At 33.0% G+C, this 21002-nt stretch overlaps 1 protein-coding gene across 2 annotated transcripts; it reads left to right on the top strand.

Annotated features, from left to right (window-relative positions):
- Window positions 1-14061: 14061 nt before the first annotated feature.
- LOC120169782 (anthranilate synthase beta subunit 2, chloroplastic-like) lies at window positions 14062-16731 on the top strand. 2 transcript variants are annotated; one of them, XM_039177905.1, is made up of 9 exons: window positions 14062-14248; window positions 14336-14499; window positions 14979-15049; window positions 15173-15210; window positions 15321-15431; window positions 15586-15685; window positions 16026-16161; window positions 16317-16472; window positions 16648-16731. In XM_039177905.1, the coding sequence occupies exons 1-8, from the start codon at window positions 14134-14136 to the stop codon at window positions 16422-16424; spliced, it is 843 nt and encodes a 280-aa protein (XP_039033836.1). In that variant the 5' UTR covers window positions 14062-14133; the 3' UTR covers window positions 16425-16472; window positions 16648-16731. The 2 variants fall into 2 exon arrangements, with proteins under 2 accessions (XP_039033836.1, XP_039033830.1); XM_039177899.1 differs by lacking the exon at window positions 16648-16731 and having other exon boundaries at window positions 16317-16615.
- The last annotated feature ends 4271 nt before the right edge of the window (window positions 16732-21002 follow it).

Below are 21002 nucleotides of genomic sequence, written 5' to 3'. Positions count from 1 at the left end.
ATAAGGGTATTTTCATAATTTTACCCTATCAGAATATTCTCATAATTTCCCATCCAAATACCTTTGATGAAATAAATTATATGATACAGATCTAAACTGATTCCTTTATCACTAAACTCAAAACTTGTAACTTTAATTCTAACAATCTCTCAATTTCATATAAAAGTCATCTGAACCATAATCATTTACTGAATTTTTATCGTATTCGGATCGAGTGTAGAAATTAATTAACTACACATATGAGACTAATAATATCTTATTCATGCATTTACCAATATTCTCATATTCTATAAAACATAAAGAAGTAGTAAAGTATTATCTCGATTTTCGTACCATACTGATCGACCATATAAATTCCTTTCGAACGCCCTCGATCTTGAAATCATCTTCCAATAATTCCTCAGATGCATATCAACAGAAATTACATAAAAACGGAGCTTAATTCCGAAAAACGGATTGAATCGGGTGATAAATCAAAAACAGCTTACCGAGTTTGAATTTGACAAAACAATCTTCGGATTCAGATTCAAAACGTCGAAAAACATAAAATATGACTTTTCGAAAATTTTAACTTTTTGGTCAAAGTTAAAGTCAACGGGTTTGACTGGCAATTTCGAGGCTTTTGGGTATGAATTTCAAAAAATGGACTGCGGAATCGAACTCAGGACATCGAAAAATGTCAGGATGGGTGTACCCGGAAAAAGTCAACGGTCGTTCAACGCCCGATCAACGTCGGTCAAAGTTCTGGTCAACTATGGTCAACGCAACTTAACGATCAACAGTCAACAGTCAATAATTTTACACAAATACCACCATAACAGAAATTAATTACAAATTTAGCCACCTTCTAAAAATATTTACAAAACTAACACCTGAGTTTTACACAAATATCACCATAACAGAAAATAATTACAAAATTAGCACCCTTACTTGCAGTTGCGACACGTGCGGTGCGTGAACAATGATATGGTGTCGGAAAAATTCCTAAAAATTATTTTAAGGCATTTTGTGACACTTACCAAGCTCGGTTCACAATTTTAAACGGCGGAGAGCTCGATTCTGAAACATCGAAAACTTTGACTTTCTCACCCTTCCACGCGCCGGTGACAACAGAGAAACGGAGGACACCGATGGACGCGGAACGATGCAAGGAACACGATGGTGCGAGAGGTGTCGAAAACAGGTAGCCGGATCGACGTGAATCAACGGAAAACCAACGAAAATTGAGTTAAAACCGACGATATTTCCGAATGAAATTAACAACGAACGACGACGATTCATGTAACATCCGCAATACCGGGTTAGTGACCAAATTGTAAAGTTTCAGAATTTGGTGACTAAAGTAGAAGAATGAAAGAATTCAATGATTATTTGAATATATATTGAAGGTTATTTGGTAATTATTAAAGGAAATTAAGGGTATTATGGTCAATTGATCAGAAAGATTTTTTATAATTTTTTTAGGTAATATAAACGTGGGGAATTTGAGAAATATCCAGAGTTCTCTGCTCCTTTCTTCTTCTTCATACGTGGGAGAGCAAGGCAAAGGTAAGTCTAATTTTAGTTGGTTAATTCTGGAGTTTTAAGCTTAGTTTTGATTCTTTGGGTATTAAATAAGCTTAAGGAAAGCTTATATGGGATTTAAACAATAAGATAAAGGAATTATGAAGGAATTTGCAATATGAGTTTTAAGATGAAATTTTGATATGGTATGGTTGTTGAAGTTTTATGGATGAATTTGACTTGTCATCAATCTAATTAAGAAGTATGAAGTGTTAGAATTGGAATTAGAACACATTGAAAATTGGGTATGATTTTTGAATCTCATATGGAAGATAGGATTTTAAGGTTTAAGATGAAATAAATGAATATAGATTGGTTTAAGTATGTGTACTAGAGTTAAGAATGAAAAGGGGATGATATATGAGGTGTTTGAGTGGAAATGAAGTAATTTTCGGGTTGAAAATATGATTTCTGGGCAAGGGGAATCGGTACCCATTCAAGGGGAACCGATACCCCTTCAAACGAACAACATTTCCAGAATGTCATTAGGGAATTGATACCCCCTTAGTAGGGAACCGATTCCCCCTAAAGGAAAAATGTGCATATTGGTTTAATAAGTTCGTTTAAGTTGCTAGTATCCAATTACAAGGTGTAGGTATCTAATGATTGTCTTAAAATGTATAATTATATAGATTCAGAGCCTAACCAAGTTCCGGAATCATTGACAAGTAAGATCGATCAAGGGGAAAGATAAGAGATTGGAATTGACTAGTGAGGCCAGGTGAGTGCATATTCAATAGTATATGATGTGTGATGGAAATAAGACTTGCGATGAGTCTAATTCCTGAAGTGTTACACATGAATTCATGATTAAAGGCATGAGTTGAATATGCATGTATGTATGCTTGATTATATGAATTGATCTGTCTTTTATGTGCTTGTGGTATGTGACAGAAAAGAAGGAATATGTGATTATGAGATCAATGATTACACGTACATGTGATACGTGACTGAAAAGAAAAGATATGTGTTTATAAGAGAAAGCATATGAATAAGTAATGTGACTGTTATAATGATAATGCCCATGTTATATGATATGAGAGCTAGGGGTATAGTTGGCATGCCAAGGGTCGAGGGTTTACCTATGTTGTTCGGGACATATGGACTGTTTACCTATGTTTTCGGGACATATGGACTGTTTACCTATGTTCTTCGGGACATATGGACTGTTTACCTATGTCCTTCGGGACATGGACTGATTACCTAGGTTCTTCAGAATCTATGGACTGGTCCTTCGGGACATTGATCGAGCTGTGGTGATAGCATATGTGCACAACCTCAATGTACTCACATACCTTAAGTTCTCACTAGTGTACATGGGCTAATAAAGTGATTAAACAAGCATACTGAATGTGATATGTATACGATGGGTTTATAAGTGGTTTGAAATGTGTTACTGAACCATATGATGTTGTGTGTACAGTGTTTGATTGAAAAGGTTAACAATAAAAGTATGTGATTACATGATAAACTGTTAATGATGAATTATGTGTATGTATGTATTTACTGTAATTAATCTGATATGATTTTATATGATACGAAGAATGCATGGAATTGGTATAACATGATAGAACAGAACATGCATGTATTGATATATGTTATGAAGTGCATTATAAGTCGTTATGCCTCACTAAGTCTTCGACTTAGCGTGTGATTGTTTCATACGTAGGTTTCGAGAAGAGTAAAGAGTCATGCGGAGCAAGACATGTCAGTTTTCCTTACCAAATGTCAGATCAGAAAATATATGTACTGTATATAGAGTGTAGTTGGCATGTAGTCTAAAGACATAAATTGTATGAACTCTGATATATATTTTGTAAACGTTTTGAATAAGTTAAATGTTATCAAAGTTTTTAAATTACTCACTATTTTATACGAATAAATGTTTGAAAAGTCAATGTGACACTTCGGACTCGTATCCAGATCGGATACGGGTTGGGGGTGTTATAATTCACAATGAAAGGTTTGTGGAGTTTTGTTCATCGGTTGACAATGTACACGATGGTGGTTTTGGTTCGTCAAACGGACGCCAAACGGTGATTAGATCGGAGTTAAAAGGAGGGTTGAAGGGGAAGAACAATGGGAAACAATCTGGAAACCGCACAAGGGGAATGGGGTTTATATTTTCTCCTATAGAAAATTAGCTAAACTATGAGTTTAGCCACTGAATTTCCTGCACTTCTTAAAATGGTCTGCTAACTTTGAAATTTTACAATTTAATCCACCGTTTCTTTCAAAATACCAATTAAATCCAATACTTTATAATTTCTAAAATTTAGCCCCTAAATTGGGGTATTACAATTCTCCCCTCCTTAAAAGAATTTCGTCCTCGAAATTCATTCATGTCACATAATTACAGAAATGAAACTTCCATTAGTTCTTTCATATCTTTCATGTACATCTTATAGAAATATGAATCCTCCACTAATCCTTAACCAGTTGAGAATACATTCTTATCAGAACTCTCACTTATTTCAATAAAAGAACCCGAACGAAAATTTCCTTGAGTAGTCAGTTCAGTCTTGGTCATGAGAATAGGCTCATAGAGCAGTAGCATATCCCAATTTCATTTCCGGAGTCGAGTCAGAACTCATAGAGCAGTAGCATATCCCAATTTCATTTCCGGAGTCGAGTCAGAATTTCTCAGATGAATAACTCTCACATGGTTCGTGAGGTACTTTATAGTGTTTAGACAGATGTTATTGGTTTTCCTTTTTGTACAAGTATAGCCTTAACGGATATAAACTTTGGTTTACTCGTTACAGATAGGGACTCAGCCTTGGAGTTCCGGCTCAGAGAGGTACGATTGTAGTCTAGGGGCATGTACTGATCAGATATCTTTTGAAATTCGACAGGCTGGTCTATCATGAAAATTTTAACTTGAACCATAGCTCTAATACAACTAAATGTAATCCCCTCACACCGATGCGGATAACCCGATCCGATTTGGAGTGTCACATTAGGGCCAACGGAGCGACCCACTATAAAAATAGCGGAAAATTTAAAACTTTTCTTAAAACATGTAAAATCATAAAATGACTTATCAATGTTTAGAAATAAAACAAGTTTTCAGACTCATGTATAAAACAAAATACAATTACATGCCCCCTAATCACATGTACCATACTCTGATAACAACGTCGGAAGAACTCCCTTACAGAAGTTGATAACTGCACTGGTACAATTCTTTTAACCTGCAATGGTGAGTAACAGAGTGAGCTTTGGAAAGCTCAGTAATACAGAACTACCAAATGATGCTGAAGAAAGTGCAGATACAAATAAACATATATTTTCTTATTGGTTTCGATCATCTATGGATTTTTATGCAGAGCGGAGATCCTACTGATATTTCAGATAGTAATAGACAATAAGCTTTTAGTTCAGATGAAAATATTTCGGATGTCTAGGTTCAGGAGATCAGAATAGGTTATCTAGTGTGTTCTCGTAAAACCCAGTAAAAAGATACAATTTAAAAAAAAAACATATATATATATACACCCCTATCCTTTCACAATTTGTTTGTGTAGGTTCCCTGGAACCATACACCCCGCACAACCAGTGAGGCTCTGAGCACACAGCAGAGAAGCTTGCAGATATACTTCCTCCAACAATAAACCCCCATATAAAACATTTCTTCGTTATTAAACAGAGATATCAGAAATCAAAACATAATTCAGATAAGATATCAGAACAGAATCCAGACCAGAAATCAGAACAAAATTCAGGTAATATATTAGAACAGAATTTAAGTCGGAAATAAGATAAAATATTTATGTGATTAGGGAACACGCTAGAGTTTTCAGATGTTATTCAGAGATACTGGATAATCTTATCAGGAAGAGAAACACGAATCTTCAGTATGCCGATAGAATACCAGAAGGTAGAATCACTATTGGAAGAGATCAATAACTGATGGAATCATCAGTTATTCAGAATGAAACTTAAGCTAATAAGGAATAAATGAAGGTTCAGGACCTTTACAATCTATGTCGATTAATCGAATTATCGAACAACTCCAGATGAATAGCTCCCAGAACTAATACTTATCAATTTGTCAATTCATTAACCTTCCAGGGTATTTACTCTTTAATACCAAATATTCTTATCCATAGATAATCTTCTGAGTCATCACTGAACAGATCATAAGGAGACGAACATATATTTTAATGGTCTTTATTTCATTTCCATGTTTCAACTATACTAGGAAATGTCGACGTACTTGATTTATGGTTCATAATCCGTAGGGATGATACATCACGTAAGTTTATCCGAATATCCAGGCTTATCCCAATCATTTACTTAATCCATTATTCATTGAGGTTACTTAGATCATTTAGCAATCAAATCCATTCCAGTTACTTCGGAGTCTCCCAGAGTAATTCGAACGTTTCCGAATTTCATATACATATTATACTTCTTTTTAGTTCAGTTCGGTCTTCGTGGTTGACTTGTCGAACAAATATCCAATTCTAAGTACTAATTTGATCTAGAATTGAGCTGAGCTGAATAGTTCCAAAATTATCATCGAACCAAACTTGAGAAGACGAACCCATTCATATGACACATATGCCATTCAGGCACTGATATATCATTAGCGTTGGTCAACTCACTTAAACTGAATTCCATAATTTTAATGGTAGTTCAACACCCATGTTTATTTGGATTCCTTAATTAATCCAAAACATTTACTTAGTCTAGGCCATAAGGGTATTTTGGTCATTTTGGTGTTTAATTTTATTCCATTCATTACAAAGCTCAAGGATATCCCATCATTCCTGAGCTTGGTGATATTCTTGGGTCATTTCCATTACAAAGGTATTTTGGTCATTTTACAGATCTGGTGTATTTCAATCCTTTCCTTCCATATGATCTTATTATTTAATTCAAACGTGTCATCTTTTCCAGACCTTTCGAACAATTCTGACAGAATAGCACCCTCGATAATTTATTCTTAACTCATAGATTTTTAGGTCAATTTTTCTTCTCAGAAGTTACCAACAGGTTATCAGGAATTTTCTGTAGAAAGATTGAATATTGATAATTAAATCCGTAATTTATCGAGTTAAGTACGAATCCTCAAAGTACTTTCTCATTCAGGGTCAACTCGGACTATTTTTACCTCTCAAGGGAATTTTCGTAATTTCTTAACCAGATAACTTCGGTATTAACTCTTAACGAAAATAATATAATTTAGAGATCTTATGGTTAATTTCTTTCTCGAACATTCTCTGATCTTGAAATGATTCCCTTAAAAGTCTTCTAGCATATTGCACAAACCCCTTTGGGTTTAAAAACCAGTTATCCAAATTTTCTAAGCAAAACTATCATTTCTTATGCACATATGTAATTATATCGGATTAATATGTCTTTTCAGAGTTATTAACCAACTTCCAGGGATAATTCTTGTCATCCTACAACATAAGGGTATTTTCATAATTTTACCCTATCAGAATATTCTCATAATTTCTTATCCAAATACCTTTGATGAAATAAATTATATGATACAGATCTAAATTGATTCCTTTATCACTAAACACAGAACTTGTAACTTTAATTATAACAATCCCTCAATTTCTTATAAAAGTCATATGAACCATAATCATTTACCAAATTTTTATCATATTCGGATCGAGTATAGAAATTAATTAACTAAACATATGAGACTAATAATATCTTATTCATGCATTTTCCAATATTCACATGTTCCATAAAGCATAAAGGGGTTGTAAAGTATTACCTCGATTTCCATGCCATACTGATCAACCATATAAATTCCTTTCGAATGCCCTCGATCTTGAAAATCATCTTCCAATAATTCCTCAGATGCATATCAACAGATATTACATAAAAAACGGAGTTTAATTCCGAAAAATAGATCGAATCGGGTGATAAATCAGTCAAAAATAGCTTACCAGGTTTGAATTTGACGAAACGGTCTTCAGATTCAGAACGTCGAAAAACATAAAATATGACTTTTCAAAAATTTTGTTTTTTCGGTCAAAGTTAACGAGTTTGACTGGAAATTTCAGGGGTTTCGAGTCTGAATTTCAAAAAACGGACTGCGAAATCGAACTCAGGACGTCGAAAAACGTCAAGATAAATGTACCTGGAAAAAGTCAACGGTCGTTTAACACCCGGTTAACGCCAGTCAAAGTTCTGGTCAACTGTGGTCAACCCAGGTCTACGGTCAACAGTCAACAGTTTTACACAAATATCACCCTAACAGAAATTAATTATAAATTTGGCCATATTCTAAAAATATTTACAAAACCATCACTCGAGTTTTACATAAATATCACTCTAACAGAAATTAATTATAAAATTATCACCCCTACACGCAGTTGTGGTGCGTGAATAGTGATACGGTGTTGGAAAAATTCCCGAAAAATTGCTAAAAATTATTTTAAGGCATTTTGAGACAATTACCAAGCTCAGTTCACAATGTTGAATGGCGTAGGGTTCGATTTTGAAATATCAAAAACTTTAACTTTCTCACCCTTCCACGCGCCGGTGACAACGAAGAAACGGAGGACACCGATAGACGGGGAACGATGCAAGGAACACGATGGTGCGAGAGGTGTCGAAAATGGGTAGCCGGATCGACGTGAATCAATGGAAAACCAATGAAAATTGAGTTAAAACCGACGATACTTCCGAATGAAATTAACAACGAACGACGACGATTCACAATGAAAGGTTTGAGTGGTTTTGTTCATCGGTTGACAACGTACACGATGGTGGTTTCGGTTCGTCAAACGGACACCAGACGGTGAGTAGATCGGAGTTGAAAGGAGGGTTGAAGGGGAGGAAAAATGGGAAACAATCTGGAAACTGCGCAAGGGGAAGGGGGTTTATATTTTCTCCTATATAAAATTGGCTAAACTATGAGTTTAGCCACTGAATTTCTTGTACTTCTTAAAATAGTCTGCCAACTTTGAAATTTTACAATTTAATCCACCGTTTTTTTCAAAATACCAATTAAATCTAATAATTTATAATTTCTAAAATTTAGCCCCTAAATTGGGGTGTTACAATTCCCCCCTCCTTAAAAGAACTTCGTCCTCGAAATTCATTCATGTCACATAATTGCAGAAATGAAACTTCCATCAGTTCTTTCATATCTTTCATGTAACTCTTATAGAAATATGGATCCTCCACTAATCCTTAACCAGTTGAGTATACATTCTTATCAGAACTCTCTCTCATTTCAATAAAAGAATCCGAACGAAAATTTTCTTGAGTAGTCAATTCAGTCTTGGTCATGATAATAGGCTCATAGAGTAGTATCATATCCCAATTTCATTTCCGGAGTCGAGTTAGAATTTCTCAGATGAATAACTCTCACATGGCTCGTGGGGTACTTTACAGTGTTTAGACAAATGTTACTAGTATTCCTTTTTGTACAGGTATTGCCTTAACGAATAGAAACTTTGGTTTACTCGTTACAGATAGGGACTCATCCCTGGAGTTCCGGATCAGAGATGTACGATTGTAGTCTAGGGGCATGTACTGATCAGACATCTTTTGAAATTTGACAGGCCTGTCTATCATGAAAATTTTGACTCAAACCATAGCTCTAATACCACTAAATGTAACCCCCTCAGACCGATACGGATAACCCGATCCGATCTGGAGTGTCACATTAGGGCCAACGGAGCGACCCACTGTAAAAGTAGCGGAAAATTTAAAACTTTTCTTAAAACATGTAAAATCATAAAATGACTTATCAATGTTTAGAAATAAAACAAGTTTTCAGACTCATATATAAATAAAACAAGTTTTCAGACTCATATATAAAATAAAATACAATTACATGCCTCTTAATCACATGTACCATACTCTGATAACAACGCCGGAAGAACTCCCTTACAGAAGTTGATAACTGCACTGGTACAATTCTTTTAACCTGCAATGGTGAGTAACAGAGTGAGCTCTGGAAAGCTCAGTAATACATAACTACCAAATGATGTTAAAGAACGTGCAGATACAGATAAACATATATTTTCTTATTGGTTCCGAACATCTATGGATTTTTATGCAGAGCGGAGATCCTACTGATATTTCAGATAGTAACGAACAATAAGCTTTCAATTCAGATGGAAATATTTCGTATGTCTAGATTCAGGAGATCAGAATAGGTTATCTAGTTTGTTCCCGTAAAACCAGTAAAAAGATACAATATTTTTAAAAAAAACATATATATATATATATATATAATATATATATATATATATATATCTATATCTATATACACCTCTATCCTTTCACAATCTGTTTTTGTAGGTTCTCTGGAACCATACACCCCACACAACCAGTGAGGCACTGAGCATACAGCAGAGAAGCCTGCAGATATACTTCCTCCAGCAATAAACCCCCATATAAAACATTTCTCCGTTATCAAATGGAGATATCAGAAATCAAAACAGAATTCAGATCAGATATCAGAACAGAATACAGATAAGAAATCATAACAAAATTTAGGTAATGTATCAAAACTGAGTTCAATTCGGAATCAGATAAAATATTTATGTGATTAGGGAACACACTAGAGTTTTCAGATGTTATTCATAGATACTAGATAAATTATCAGGCAGAGAAACACGGATCTTCAGTATGCCAATAGAATACCAGATGGTAGAATCACTATTGGAAGAGATCAATAACTGATGGAATCATCAGTTATTCAGAATGAGACTTAAGCTAATAAGGAATAAATGAAGGTTCATGACCTTTACAATCTATGTCGATTAATCGGATTATCGAACAACTCCAGATGAATAGCTCCCATAACTAATACTTATCAGCTTGTCAATTCATTAACCTTCCAGGGTATTTACTCTTTAATACTAAATATTTTTATCTATAGATCATCTTCTTAGTCATCATTGAACAGATCTTAAAGAGACGAACATATATTCTAATGGTCTTTATTTTATTTCCATGTTTCAACTATACTAGGAAATGTCGACGTACTTGATTTATGGTTCATAATCCGTAGGGATGATACATCACGTAAGTTTATCCGAATTTTCAGGCTTATCCCAATCATTTACTTAATCCCTTATTCATTGAGGTTACTTAGTTCATTTAGCAATCAAATCCATTCCAGTTACTTCGGAGTCTCCCAGAGTAATTAACGTTTTCGAATTTCATATACATATTATACTTTTTTTCAGTTCAGTTCCGTATTCGTGGTTGACTTGTCGAACAAATATCCAATTCTTAGTACTGAATGTGGTTTAAAATTGAGATGAGCTGAATACTTCCAAAATTATCATCGAACCAAACTTGAGAAGACGAATATCCATTCAAATGATACATATGTCGTTCAGGTACTGATATATCATTAGCGTTGGTCAACTCACTTAAACTGAATTCCATAACTTTTAAGGGTAGTTCAACACCCATGTTTATTTGGATTCCTTAATTAATCCAAAACATTTACTTAGTCTAGGCCATAGGGGTATTTTGGTCATTTTGGTGTTCAGATTTATTCCATTCATTACAGAGCTCAATGATATCCCATCATTCCTGAGCTTGATGATATTCTTGGGTCATTTCCATTATAGATGTATTTTGGTCATTTTACAGATCTGGTGTATTTCAATCATTTCCTTCTATATGATCTTATTATTTAATTCAAACGTATCATCTTTTCCAGACCTTTCGAACAATTCTGACAGAATAACACCCTCGATAATTTATTCTTAACTCGTAGATTTTTAGGTCAATTGTCTTCTAAGAAGTTACCAACAGGTTATCAGGAATTTTCTGTACAAAGATTGAATCTTGATAATTAAATCCGTAATTTATCGAGTTAAGTACGGATCCTCAAAGTACTTTTTCATTTAGGGTCAACTCGGACTATTTTTACCTCTCAAGGGCCTTTTCGTAATTTCTTAACCAGATAACTTTGATATTAACTCTTAACGAAAATAATATAATTTAGAGATCTTATGGTTAATTTCTTTCCCGAACATTCTCTGATCTTGAAATGATTCCCTTAACAGTCTTCTAGCATCTTGCACAAACCCGTTTGGGTTTAAAAACCAGTTATCCAAATTTTCTATGCAAAACTATTATTTCTTATGCACATCTGTAATTATATCAGGATATTCTCATAATTTTCGTAATTTTACCATATCAGAATATTCTCATAATTTCCCATCCAAATACCTTTGATGAAATAAATTATATGATACAGATCTAAATTGATTCCTTTATCACTAAACACAGAAATTGTAAATTTAATTATAACAATCCCTCAATTTCTTATAAAAAGTCATATGAACCATAATCATTTACCAAATTTTTATCGTATTCGGATCGAGTGTAGAAATTAATTAACTACACATATGAGACTAATAATATCTTATTAATGCATTTTCCAATATTCACATGTTCCATAAAGCATAAATAGGTTGTAAAGTATTACCTCGATTTCCATGCCATACTGATCGACCATATAAATTCCTTTCGAACGCCCTCGATCTTGAAATCATCTTCCAATAATTCCTCAGATGCATATCAACAGAAATTACATAAAAAACAGAGCTTAATTCTGAAAAACGGATCGAATCGGGTGATAAATCAATCAAAAACAGCTTACATGGTTTGAATTTGACGAAACGGTCTTCAAATTCGGATTCAGAACGTCGAAAAACATAAAATATGACTTTTCAAAAATTTTGATTTTTTAGTCAAAGTCAACGGGTTTGACTGGCAATTTCGAGGCTTTCGAGTCTGAATTTTGAAAAACGGACTGCGAAATCAAACTCAGGACATCGAAAAACATCATGATAGATGTACCTGGAAAAAGTCAACGGCCGTTCAACGCCAGTCAAAGTTCTGGTCAACTGTGGTCAACCCAGGTCTACGGTCAACAGTCAATAGTTTTACACAAATATCACCCTAACAGAAATTAATTACAAATTTGGTCATATTTTAAAAATATTTACAAAACCATCACCCGAGTTTTACACAAATATCACTCTAACAAAAATTAATTACAAAATTATCACCCCTACGCGCAGTTGCGACGCGTGAACAGTGATACGGTGTTGGAAAAATTCCTAAAAATTATTTTAAGGCATTTTGAGACACTTACCAAGCTCGGTTCACAATTTTGAATGGTGGATAGCTCGATTCCGAAACATCGAAAACTTTAACTTTCTCACCCCTCCACGAGCTGCCGCCGACGGAGAAACGGAGGGCACTGGTGCGGGAGGTGTCAAAAACGGGTGGCCGGATCGGCGTGAATCGACGGAAAACCAACGAAAATTGAGTTAAAATCGACGATACTTCCGACTGAAATTAAGGACGAACGACGACGATTCACGACGAAAGGTTTGAGGGGTTTTGTTCATCGGTTGACAACGTACACGATGGTGGTTTCGATTCGTCAAACGGACGCCAGACGGTGAATAGATCGGAGTTGAAAGGAGGGTTGAAAGGGAAGAAAAATAGGAAACAATCTAGAAACTACGCACGGGGAAGGGTTTATATTTTCTCCTATAGAAAATTGGCTAAACTATGAGTTTAGCCACTGAATTTCCTGCACTTCTTAAAATGATCTGTCAACTTTGAAATTTTACAATTTAATCCATCGTTTCTTTCAAATTACTAATTAAATCCAATACTTTGTAATTTCTAAAATTTAACACCTAAATTGGGGTGTTACATCTTGACTATTAGAAGTTAAAAAGTGGTCACCCAACTATTCATATGTTCCAAAATCACCATTTCCGTTAAAAACCTGATTCTCTTCTGAGTTGAACGCTAACTTATTGATTGAGATATGATAAAATTATATTTTAATGGTGTATACTGACACCGTCGTTAGTTTCAAACACTGACTCGGTAGCATAATGTTTTAAACACTAGTTTGATGGCATAATATAAACATATATTTGATTCATAAAATACAACTAGATTATAGGATCATATTTTATCATATCTAAATTAACAAGTTAACGTCCATCTCATACGGCCATCAATATTTTAACGGAAAATGATGAATTTGGAATATATGAATAATCGAGTGACAATTTTATAACTTTTAATAGTCGAATGACTGAACAAAACAACTTCCTATAGTTGGATGATTATTTTGTAATTTTTAATAGTTAAGAAATTCAACAAAACAACGTCGTACAATCAGAATCATTTGTAAACTTTATTTAAATATATATATATATATATCATAAAAGATATTTTATTTAAGTGTTTATAATTTTTAAAAATAATTTAAAATTATCCATATTAATAACAGAGATTCAGATTTCCTAATAAAGATTTTGTTGTACCATAATTTCCTCGTAAAGATAAACCCAAATCAGTACAAACGACAAATAAGGAGGATCTATCAAAATAAACAAATTAACCTTCCAACAAAATGTCTAATTACAATATCATCCATCAACATTTTCCACATTTCCATTTCAGGACTGAACAGCGAACGGATGATCCCTCCTATATAAACAAAAATTTAAGCTTAAACTTTTCGTAAAGCAGAATCATTTTCCCAGAATCTAACACCTTGTTTTCTCTTCTTCTCTCTTCAGAAGGAAAATGGCGGCTAATTTTATAACTCAAGCATCTCTGGTTCAACCAAACCCTTCCCTTCATGCTAAAACCCTTCAAAACCCATCTCTGTCTCGCCTCTCCAAGCTCTCTCCTTCATCAAGTTTAATTTTCTCTCTCCATTTTTTGGGGTTTTTTTTTTTTTTTATCACCAAGCTCTCTGCTTTATCTGTTTTATTCTGGTTTGCAGGTTTTTGTTTTTTGCCGAAAAACAGAACTTTGGCTGTTGGAAAACTGTTATTGGCATCGGCTGTATCCGACTCAAAATCTTCAGTTTTGGAAGATAAGAAAAACAACAAGAACCCCATTATCGTCATTGACAATTATGATAGTTTCACCTACAATCTTTGCCAGGTTTGATTGATTGCATATTCGAATTTTTTGTATTTTTTTCTTTTGATTTCTCTTTGTTGTCCTTACTTGGTTCTGAATTGCTGCAGCATAAAAATCTTTAGGAAAATATGTTTGATTGTTAGGGAAGACTTTTTTTTAACCGAAGATTTGATCATTTAAGAAACCAATTAAACGATTGATAGGAAGAAAATTGTACTGTATGTATATGGTATTAAAAGGGTTTTCTTGTACTATTGATAATTTGTTGTTCTTGGTATATATAATTCATGTCGCTTTTCCAAGGATTTTGCATTTGAAATGAGGTGCTTCAATCATAACTATATTAAAATGCTGTAACTTCATTATGGCTAATTGTTAACTTAAAGCTAATATGTTTTGAAAGTGATTCCTGCTAAATGTTCCTATGTTGTGGTGATTTCAATTTGGGATCCTCAATAGCAAGTCGTGTTCATCCCGTTCCTGTCTTTCTAATTTTGTAGTACATGGGAGAGCTTGGATGTCACTTTGAGGTTTATCGAAATGATGAGTTGACTGTAGAAGATTTGAAAAGGTAAGAACTAAGCTTTTCACTTCATGTAACATGACAGTTACTTGGATGGTAAATGTTTGTTGGTTTACTTGTAGTCTTGAAATGTTCGATTTTGATCCGATAAATTTCTTGTTAATTTTGTAGGAAAAACCCTAGGGGTGTGCTAATCTCCCCTGGTCCAGGTAAGAGTTTAGTAATTACTACTATATTTTTAAAACTATAAATAAACAGAACATAAGAATCTGTTACATTTAAGCATGATGTATATATTTTTATTCTATCCTGAATATAGGAACACCCCAAGATTCTGGAATATCCTTGCAAACAGTTTTGGAACTTGGACCTCTTGTACCTTTATTTGGTGTTTGTATGGGTTTGCAGTGCATTGGTGAGGCTTTCGGAGGTGAGTGTTCTAGGTTACCTTTATGCTGAGAAAGCTAAATTTTTTTTATAGGAACTGAGAAAGCTAAATCGAGACTATTTATGTTTATCATGGAAGATTAGGTGATTGCTTGTGGGATTTTGACATGATTTTTTTACTGCATTGTAAAATGCAGGAAAGATAGTCCGTTCTCCCTACGGTGTCATGCATGGCAAAAGTTCTCCCGTGTATTATGATGAGAAGGGCGAAGATGGGTTATTCGCTGGATTATCAAAGTACGCATCGATACTTCTAATGTGATTCCCAGTTTAAAATTCTCGCACTCTGCTTCAATTATGTGTTATCGATAGTCAAGCTATCAACTTATTTATAATTGTTCCTTAAGCCGTGTTTTCACCTTTCAAGTGTAGATTCCTTGACATCATTTCTCTGAACAAGTTTCAATTTTAGGAACATTTATTTACTTTCATTTTCCTTTATGCTACTACCCTCATGCAAATTGCTAGACATGTGTGAAGTATCTGTTATAATGCATGTTCAAGTGAAAGATTCCGATTTATTTGCATTTACGCCTCAAATTATCAGCAATTCTTAGTATTATTGTGCTTTTTCCAGCCCTTTCAATGCCGGAAGATATCATAGTCTTGTGATTGAAAAGGATAGTTTCCCCGACGAAGCACTCGAGGTTACTGCTTGGACAGAGGATGGACTGATTATGGCTGCTCGCCACAAAGTCTATAAGCATGTTCAGGTAAAATGATTAACTCCATGATACATATCCTTCATTACGAATCACAAAAAAGAGTGATGCTTGTTTGTGCCTTGTGTTTCTCGAAACCATGAAAAATCTGCGTTTAGTTCTTCCGTAAATATGTCTTTCATGAGCACATTGATCAAAAACTGTAGGGCGTACAATTCCATCCAGAGAGCATCATAACATCCGAAGGCAAAACAATTGTTCGCAACTTCATCAAACTGGTAGAGCGAAAAGAGGCCGCTGAATCCCTCACTTAGAGGTCATGTACTGGACAGAATTCCTTGAGGCGTATATGTCAAGCATCAGTAAGTTGCTGATTCATCCTTTTCTTTGATGATCATGTATGTGTTCTCGTAGGACGGTAAATTCTTCCTTGGCTCATGTCGGAATATGTATCGGATTATGATACCGGACACATATACCTTAAGAAAAATGAAAAGTTTGATACTTAGATAAAACCCCTTTTGAATTCCTTTTCAGGGTGTTAGCAAATGCAGAAAAGTGAAGCAAGAGCAGTGGAATGTAGCTTTCCATCAACTTTGCACATGATTTTATGTTGGATAACTATGAATTATGTTTTCTATTTTTCTCTTTGACTTTACAATTCCAGTTCATAACTGGAAATATTTATTCAAAAGAAAGACAATGTTGTATTTATCTTTTTCATAAGTAAAAATAAATTGGATAAATTATGGCCATGACCCTTAATTATGAAAAATTCTTATCCAAGTATCCATCTTTTAATTTTTTTAATTCAGTCTATTTAAATGATTTCAATCAAGTTTCTTAGAAATTGATGTGATAGTTAACAAAATTGATATATTTACACATCTGATTCTAATTATTTATATATTATATTTATTTAGTCTTAATTTTAATTTAATTTAATGTTTTTTCTAATCAGATAATAATATGTATTATTACTTGATTGATTTTTTTTTTGAAGAAATACGGTATTAAAGAGAAGAATTATTTCTTTAATATTAAGGGAAATAATTGTTATAATATAATGTATATATTTATAGCTTTTCATCAACTTTGCATATGATTTTATTTGGGGTTGTCTTTGGATAATTATGAATTATATTTTCTATTTTTCTCTTTTTAGTCTACAATTTCATTTATAATTGGACAAATTTAATCAGAAGACAATGTTGTAGATTTTTTTTTCGAAAGTAAAAATAAATTGGATAAACTATATCCATATCTATAACCATTTAATTAAGGAATATTTTAATCTGAACACTAATCTTTTAATTTTGTTAATCAACTACTTAATTATTTTAATGATGTCAATAAAGTCATTTACTGTTAACATTTGACTGAAGAATTAATGTAACAATTAATAAAATTAATATAATTATACATTTAGTTCTTATTATTTATACATTTTATCATTCGGTTTTAATTTTAATTTAGTTCAATAAATTCTCTTCAATCAAATGAAGATACATGTTGTCAATATCTAGTTGAAAGAAAAATAGGTTAAAGACGATTGAAATTAGGGAAAAGAATTAAACATAGAATCTGAAAAAAAGAATTGAGTTAACCACCGAATTAAATTATACCTTTATAATATGAATTATAACATATATATATATATATATATATATATATATATATATATCTTATATTGTAATTATGAAGAAAAAAATAGCGACAAAAATGTGAAGAAATAGAAGTGAAATGTAGCTTCGCATCGACTTATAAAATTAAAGAAGAAGAATATATATCTTATTTAATACCTAATTGATAACTCTCTAAAATGTTATCAATTTAGTATTTGTTACATAGGTTTAGTTTGAAATTGAGTGTGTTTAAAAGCATTTTAGGATTCGTTTAATCTTAATTACATGTATTTTTGCATTATTAGGAGTTTGGTTAACTTGGGTTAATTTTTTATTTTTCCTACTGAAAAAAGTGTAAAATGCTACAGTGCTGGAATGGATGCTACAACAATTGATGACTCAATGTACTGGGCAAAACATTCTGCAACGGGACAACTGTAATCCACTCTTATAAGCTCCTACAACGTGTAAAACTCTTATAGGAGAGGATTTGACCTCCCTTACCTATAAATAGGGTCATCCTTAGCTCATTTATTCTCCATGAGAATTTCATCATTTATTCTCCATACAATCTTTTCGTCCTTTTTTCATGGCTGTTTTGGCCGTTTAGATGGGAAGTGCTGCAGCATTTGAGGAACAACCTTCGCTAAGTAGCATCAGCAGTCAACAAGAGATCTCTTCAGCCTACTTATACTTCACCTGAGATAGAGAAGTTTTAGTTAGTTGAATTTATATTATTGTGGATGTTAATTGTTCTGAACTTAGTCGTTTGGATGGATACTTTGTTATTATGAATGTCTTTGATTTGCTACATTGTCTTGCACTTATGAATTATGAAAGAGATTTCATTGTTTAAGTATGTTGTTTATTTTGTTTAGAGATAAACTTAATGATATGCATACTAATTTTGTGACCTTGGTGCTATGAGAAGCAAATGTATGTTGAGATATATGCTGCCGTGTTTAGCAAAATTACTAAGTTGATTGATTGTGTTAGTTATCGCTAATTCTTTATTATCAGTTACTTGTAATCAATTCTAAATACAATGTAGTAAGTTTAAATACATGAATTTGGCAAAAAGATCTCTTTTATCATCTTACTCCAATCGATAGCTGACTTTGTTCTATATTTTGTGTTGTAGCATGACCCCGCCTTTCTCTCATTTCTTTCTATCAATTAATGTTTGTTTTGATCACATGCTATTTCATCAATAAATTATTTTACTAACTAATTTGTAAACAATTTTGCTCTCTATGGGTTCGACATCCGAAGTCTTAAAAAGACTTTCACTTTATTACTTGTACGAAACATATGCTTGCTGTTATGGTATAACATTATTATCAACATCACTAATCCATTAAGATAATCGGATTATAACTATATAAATTAATTTTAAGTCAATTAGGTTAATAATTATCCTGAATATTTTAGTTTATAACTATCTTGCACACATAAAATTAATTATCCCGTCAAACTTGGACTCACATTATTGTACTATTTTAACTTAGATCATTCATATTTATTGTACTATTTGAATTTGACCCAAATCATTAATATTCATTGTACCAATTGAATTTGACCAAGTCATTACAATTTATTGTACTACTTTTATCGGTGGATATTGAACCATTAACCTCATGATTAAGAGATATGACGAGTCACATTATATTTTTTAATTATATTATATAGCTATTTTATTTAAATTTATAGTACAAAAATATGAAATTAAAATAATAAATGAGCTAATCAATAGGGATTGGTTCAAGTGGTAAGCACTTTAATATCATTTAAATAAGACCTTAAATTTGAGTTCGGATTAGTCAAGGTGAAACTTTAAAATCGAGAGGGCAACAAAAATAAATAAATGAGCTCCAACTATTCTAGCATTCTTACTGAAATATCACCCTCGGAACCATTTATTACCTTTCTAGCACTCTCTCTCCTAATATTACCAATCTAGCACCTTTTGTGACAAAGCGTGAATCACCATCCGCATCATCGCAATGTTCTGTCCGAGCTGGTGTCACGTAAAGGAATGTGCATATCGTCATCTGCGCCTTTGTTGAACCTTGACATATATGGAAAACGCGGATCATGAAGCGCGTCTTCCATGAGAAATGTTGACATGACACCATGTGAGAAGGCACGTTTCAAGAGGCATGCCTTCCAAAGTCCGTATCATCCTTCAAAGTATTTTAAAAAAATATTCTTTTAAAAAAATAAAACTATAGGGACTAACATTATAATTTAATACATATTAGTTTCATGAATTGAAGAGCTTAATGAAGTTATCTTATATAGATATATTGGAGTGTTTAGGTTATGTTTCAAGCTAAGAGGTGCATTCCTTAACTTTTTATCTCTATATCTAATGAATCTACTTATACAATATTTTTAAAAAGTTAAAGTAGATTCATTAGATATAGAGATAAAAAAAATAACAAAATACACTACACTATTGTTAAAAAAGTTAAAATAGATTCATTAGATATAGAGATAAAAAAGTTAAGAAATACACTTTTTAACTTTTATCTCACATTGTGAAGAAACATAACCTAAACACTCCAATATGCCTATATAAGCCAACCTCATTAAGTTCAATTTATGAAACTAATATGTATTAAATTACGATGTTAGTCCCTATAGTTTTATTTTTTTTTAATTTTTTAAAGCATATTTTTTAAAAATACTTTAAGGGATGATATAGACTTTGGAAGGCTTGCACCTTGAAACGTGTCTTCCCTTACGTAGCGCTATATCAACATTTCCCATGGAAGGCGCACGTCATGATCCGCGCCTTCCTTATATGTCAGAGGTTCAGTGAAGGCGTGGATTACAATATGCGTCTTTCCTTACGTGACGCCAGCTCGGACAGAATCCTGCAAAAGCGTGTATCGTCATCCGCGCTATTTTATCAGAAAGGGTGTTAGATCGGTAATATTAGGAGAGAGAGTGTCTAACATGTAATTAATGAGTCCGATGGTGATATTTCGATAAAAATGCCAACTATTCTAGCCTATATGAAGTTAAAGATATGTTCTTCAACTCACCCCTGCAATGGTTGGTTATCACTCACCAATATTCTTTATTTTTTTTCTTTTAAGTTCTAATAATTTTGTTTTTATGGAACATATTTTTTCATGGCATATTTCCTTTTATCTTTTGATACGTTTTCGATCTTTTATATCGGTCGTTTGGTCATTTTTCTGTTTAATTTTCTCATTGTTAGATTTGATATCGCCTCGACTGATCAAGATGACGTTAATA

Source organism: Hibiscus syriacus, unplaced genomic scaffold, assembly GCF_006381635.1.
Source record: "Hibiscus syriacus cultivar Baekdansim isolate YM2019G1 unplaced genomic scaffold, ASM638163v2 tig00003041_pilon, whole genome shotgun sequence".
NCBI lineage: Eukaryota > Viridiplantae > Streptophyta > Magnoliopsida > Malvales > Malvaceae > Hibiscus > Hibiscus syriacus.
Note: the sequence above shows the minus strand (reverse complement) of the source record. Positions and strands in the feature narration are given on the sequence as shown.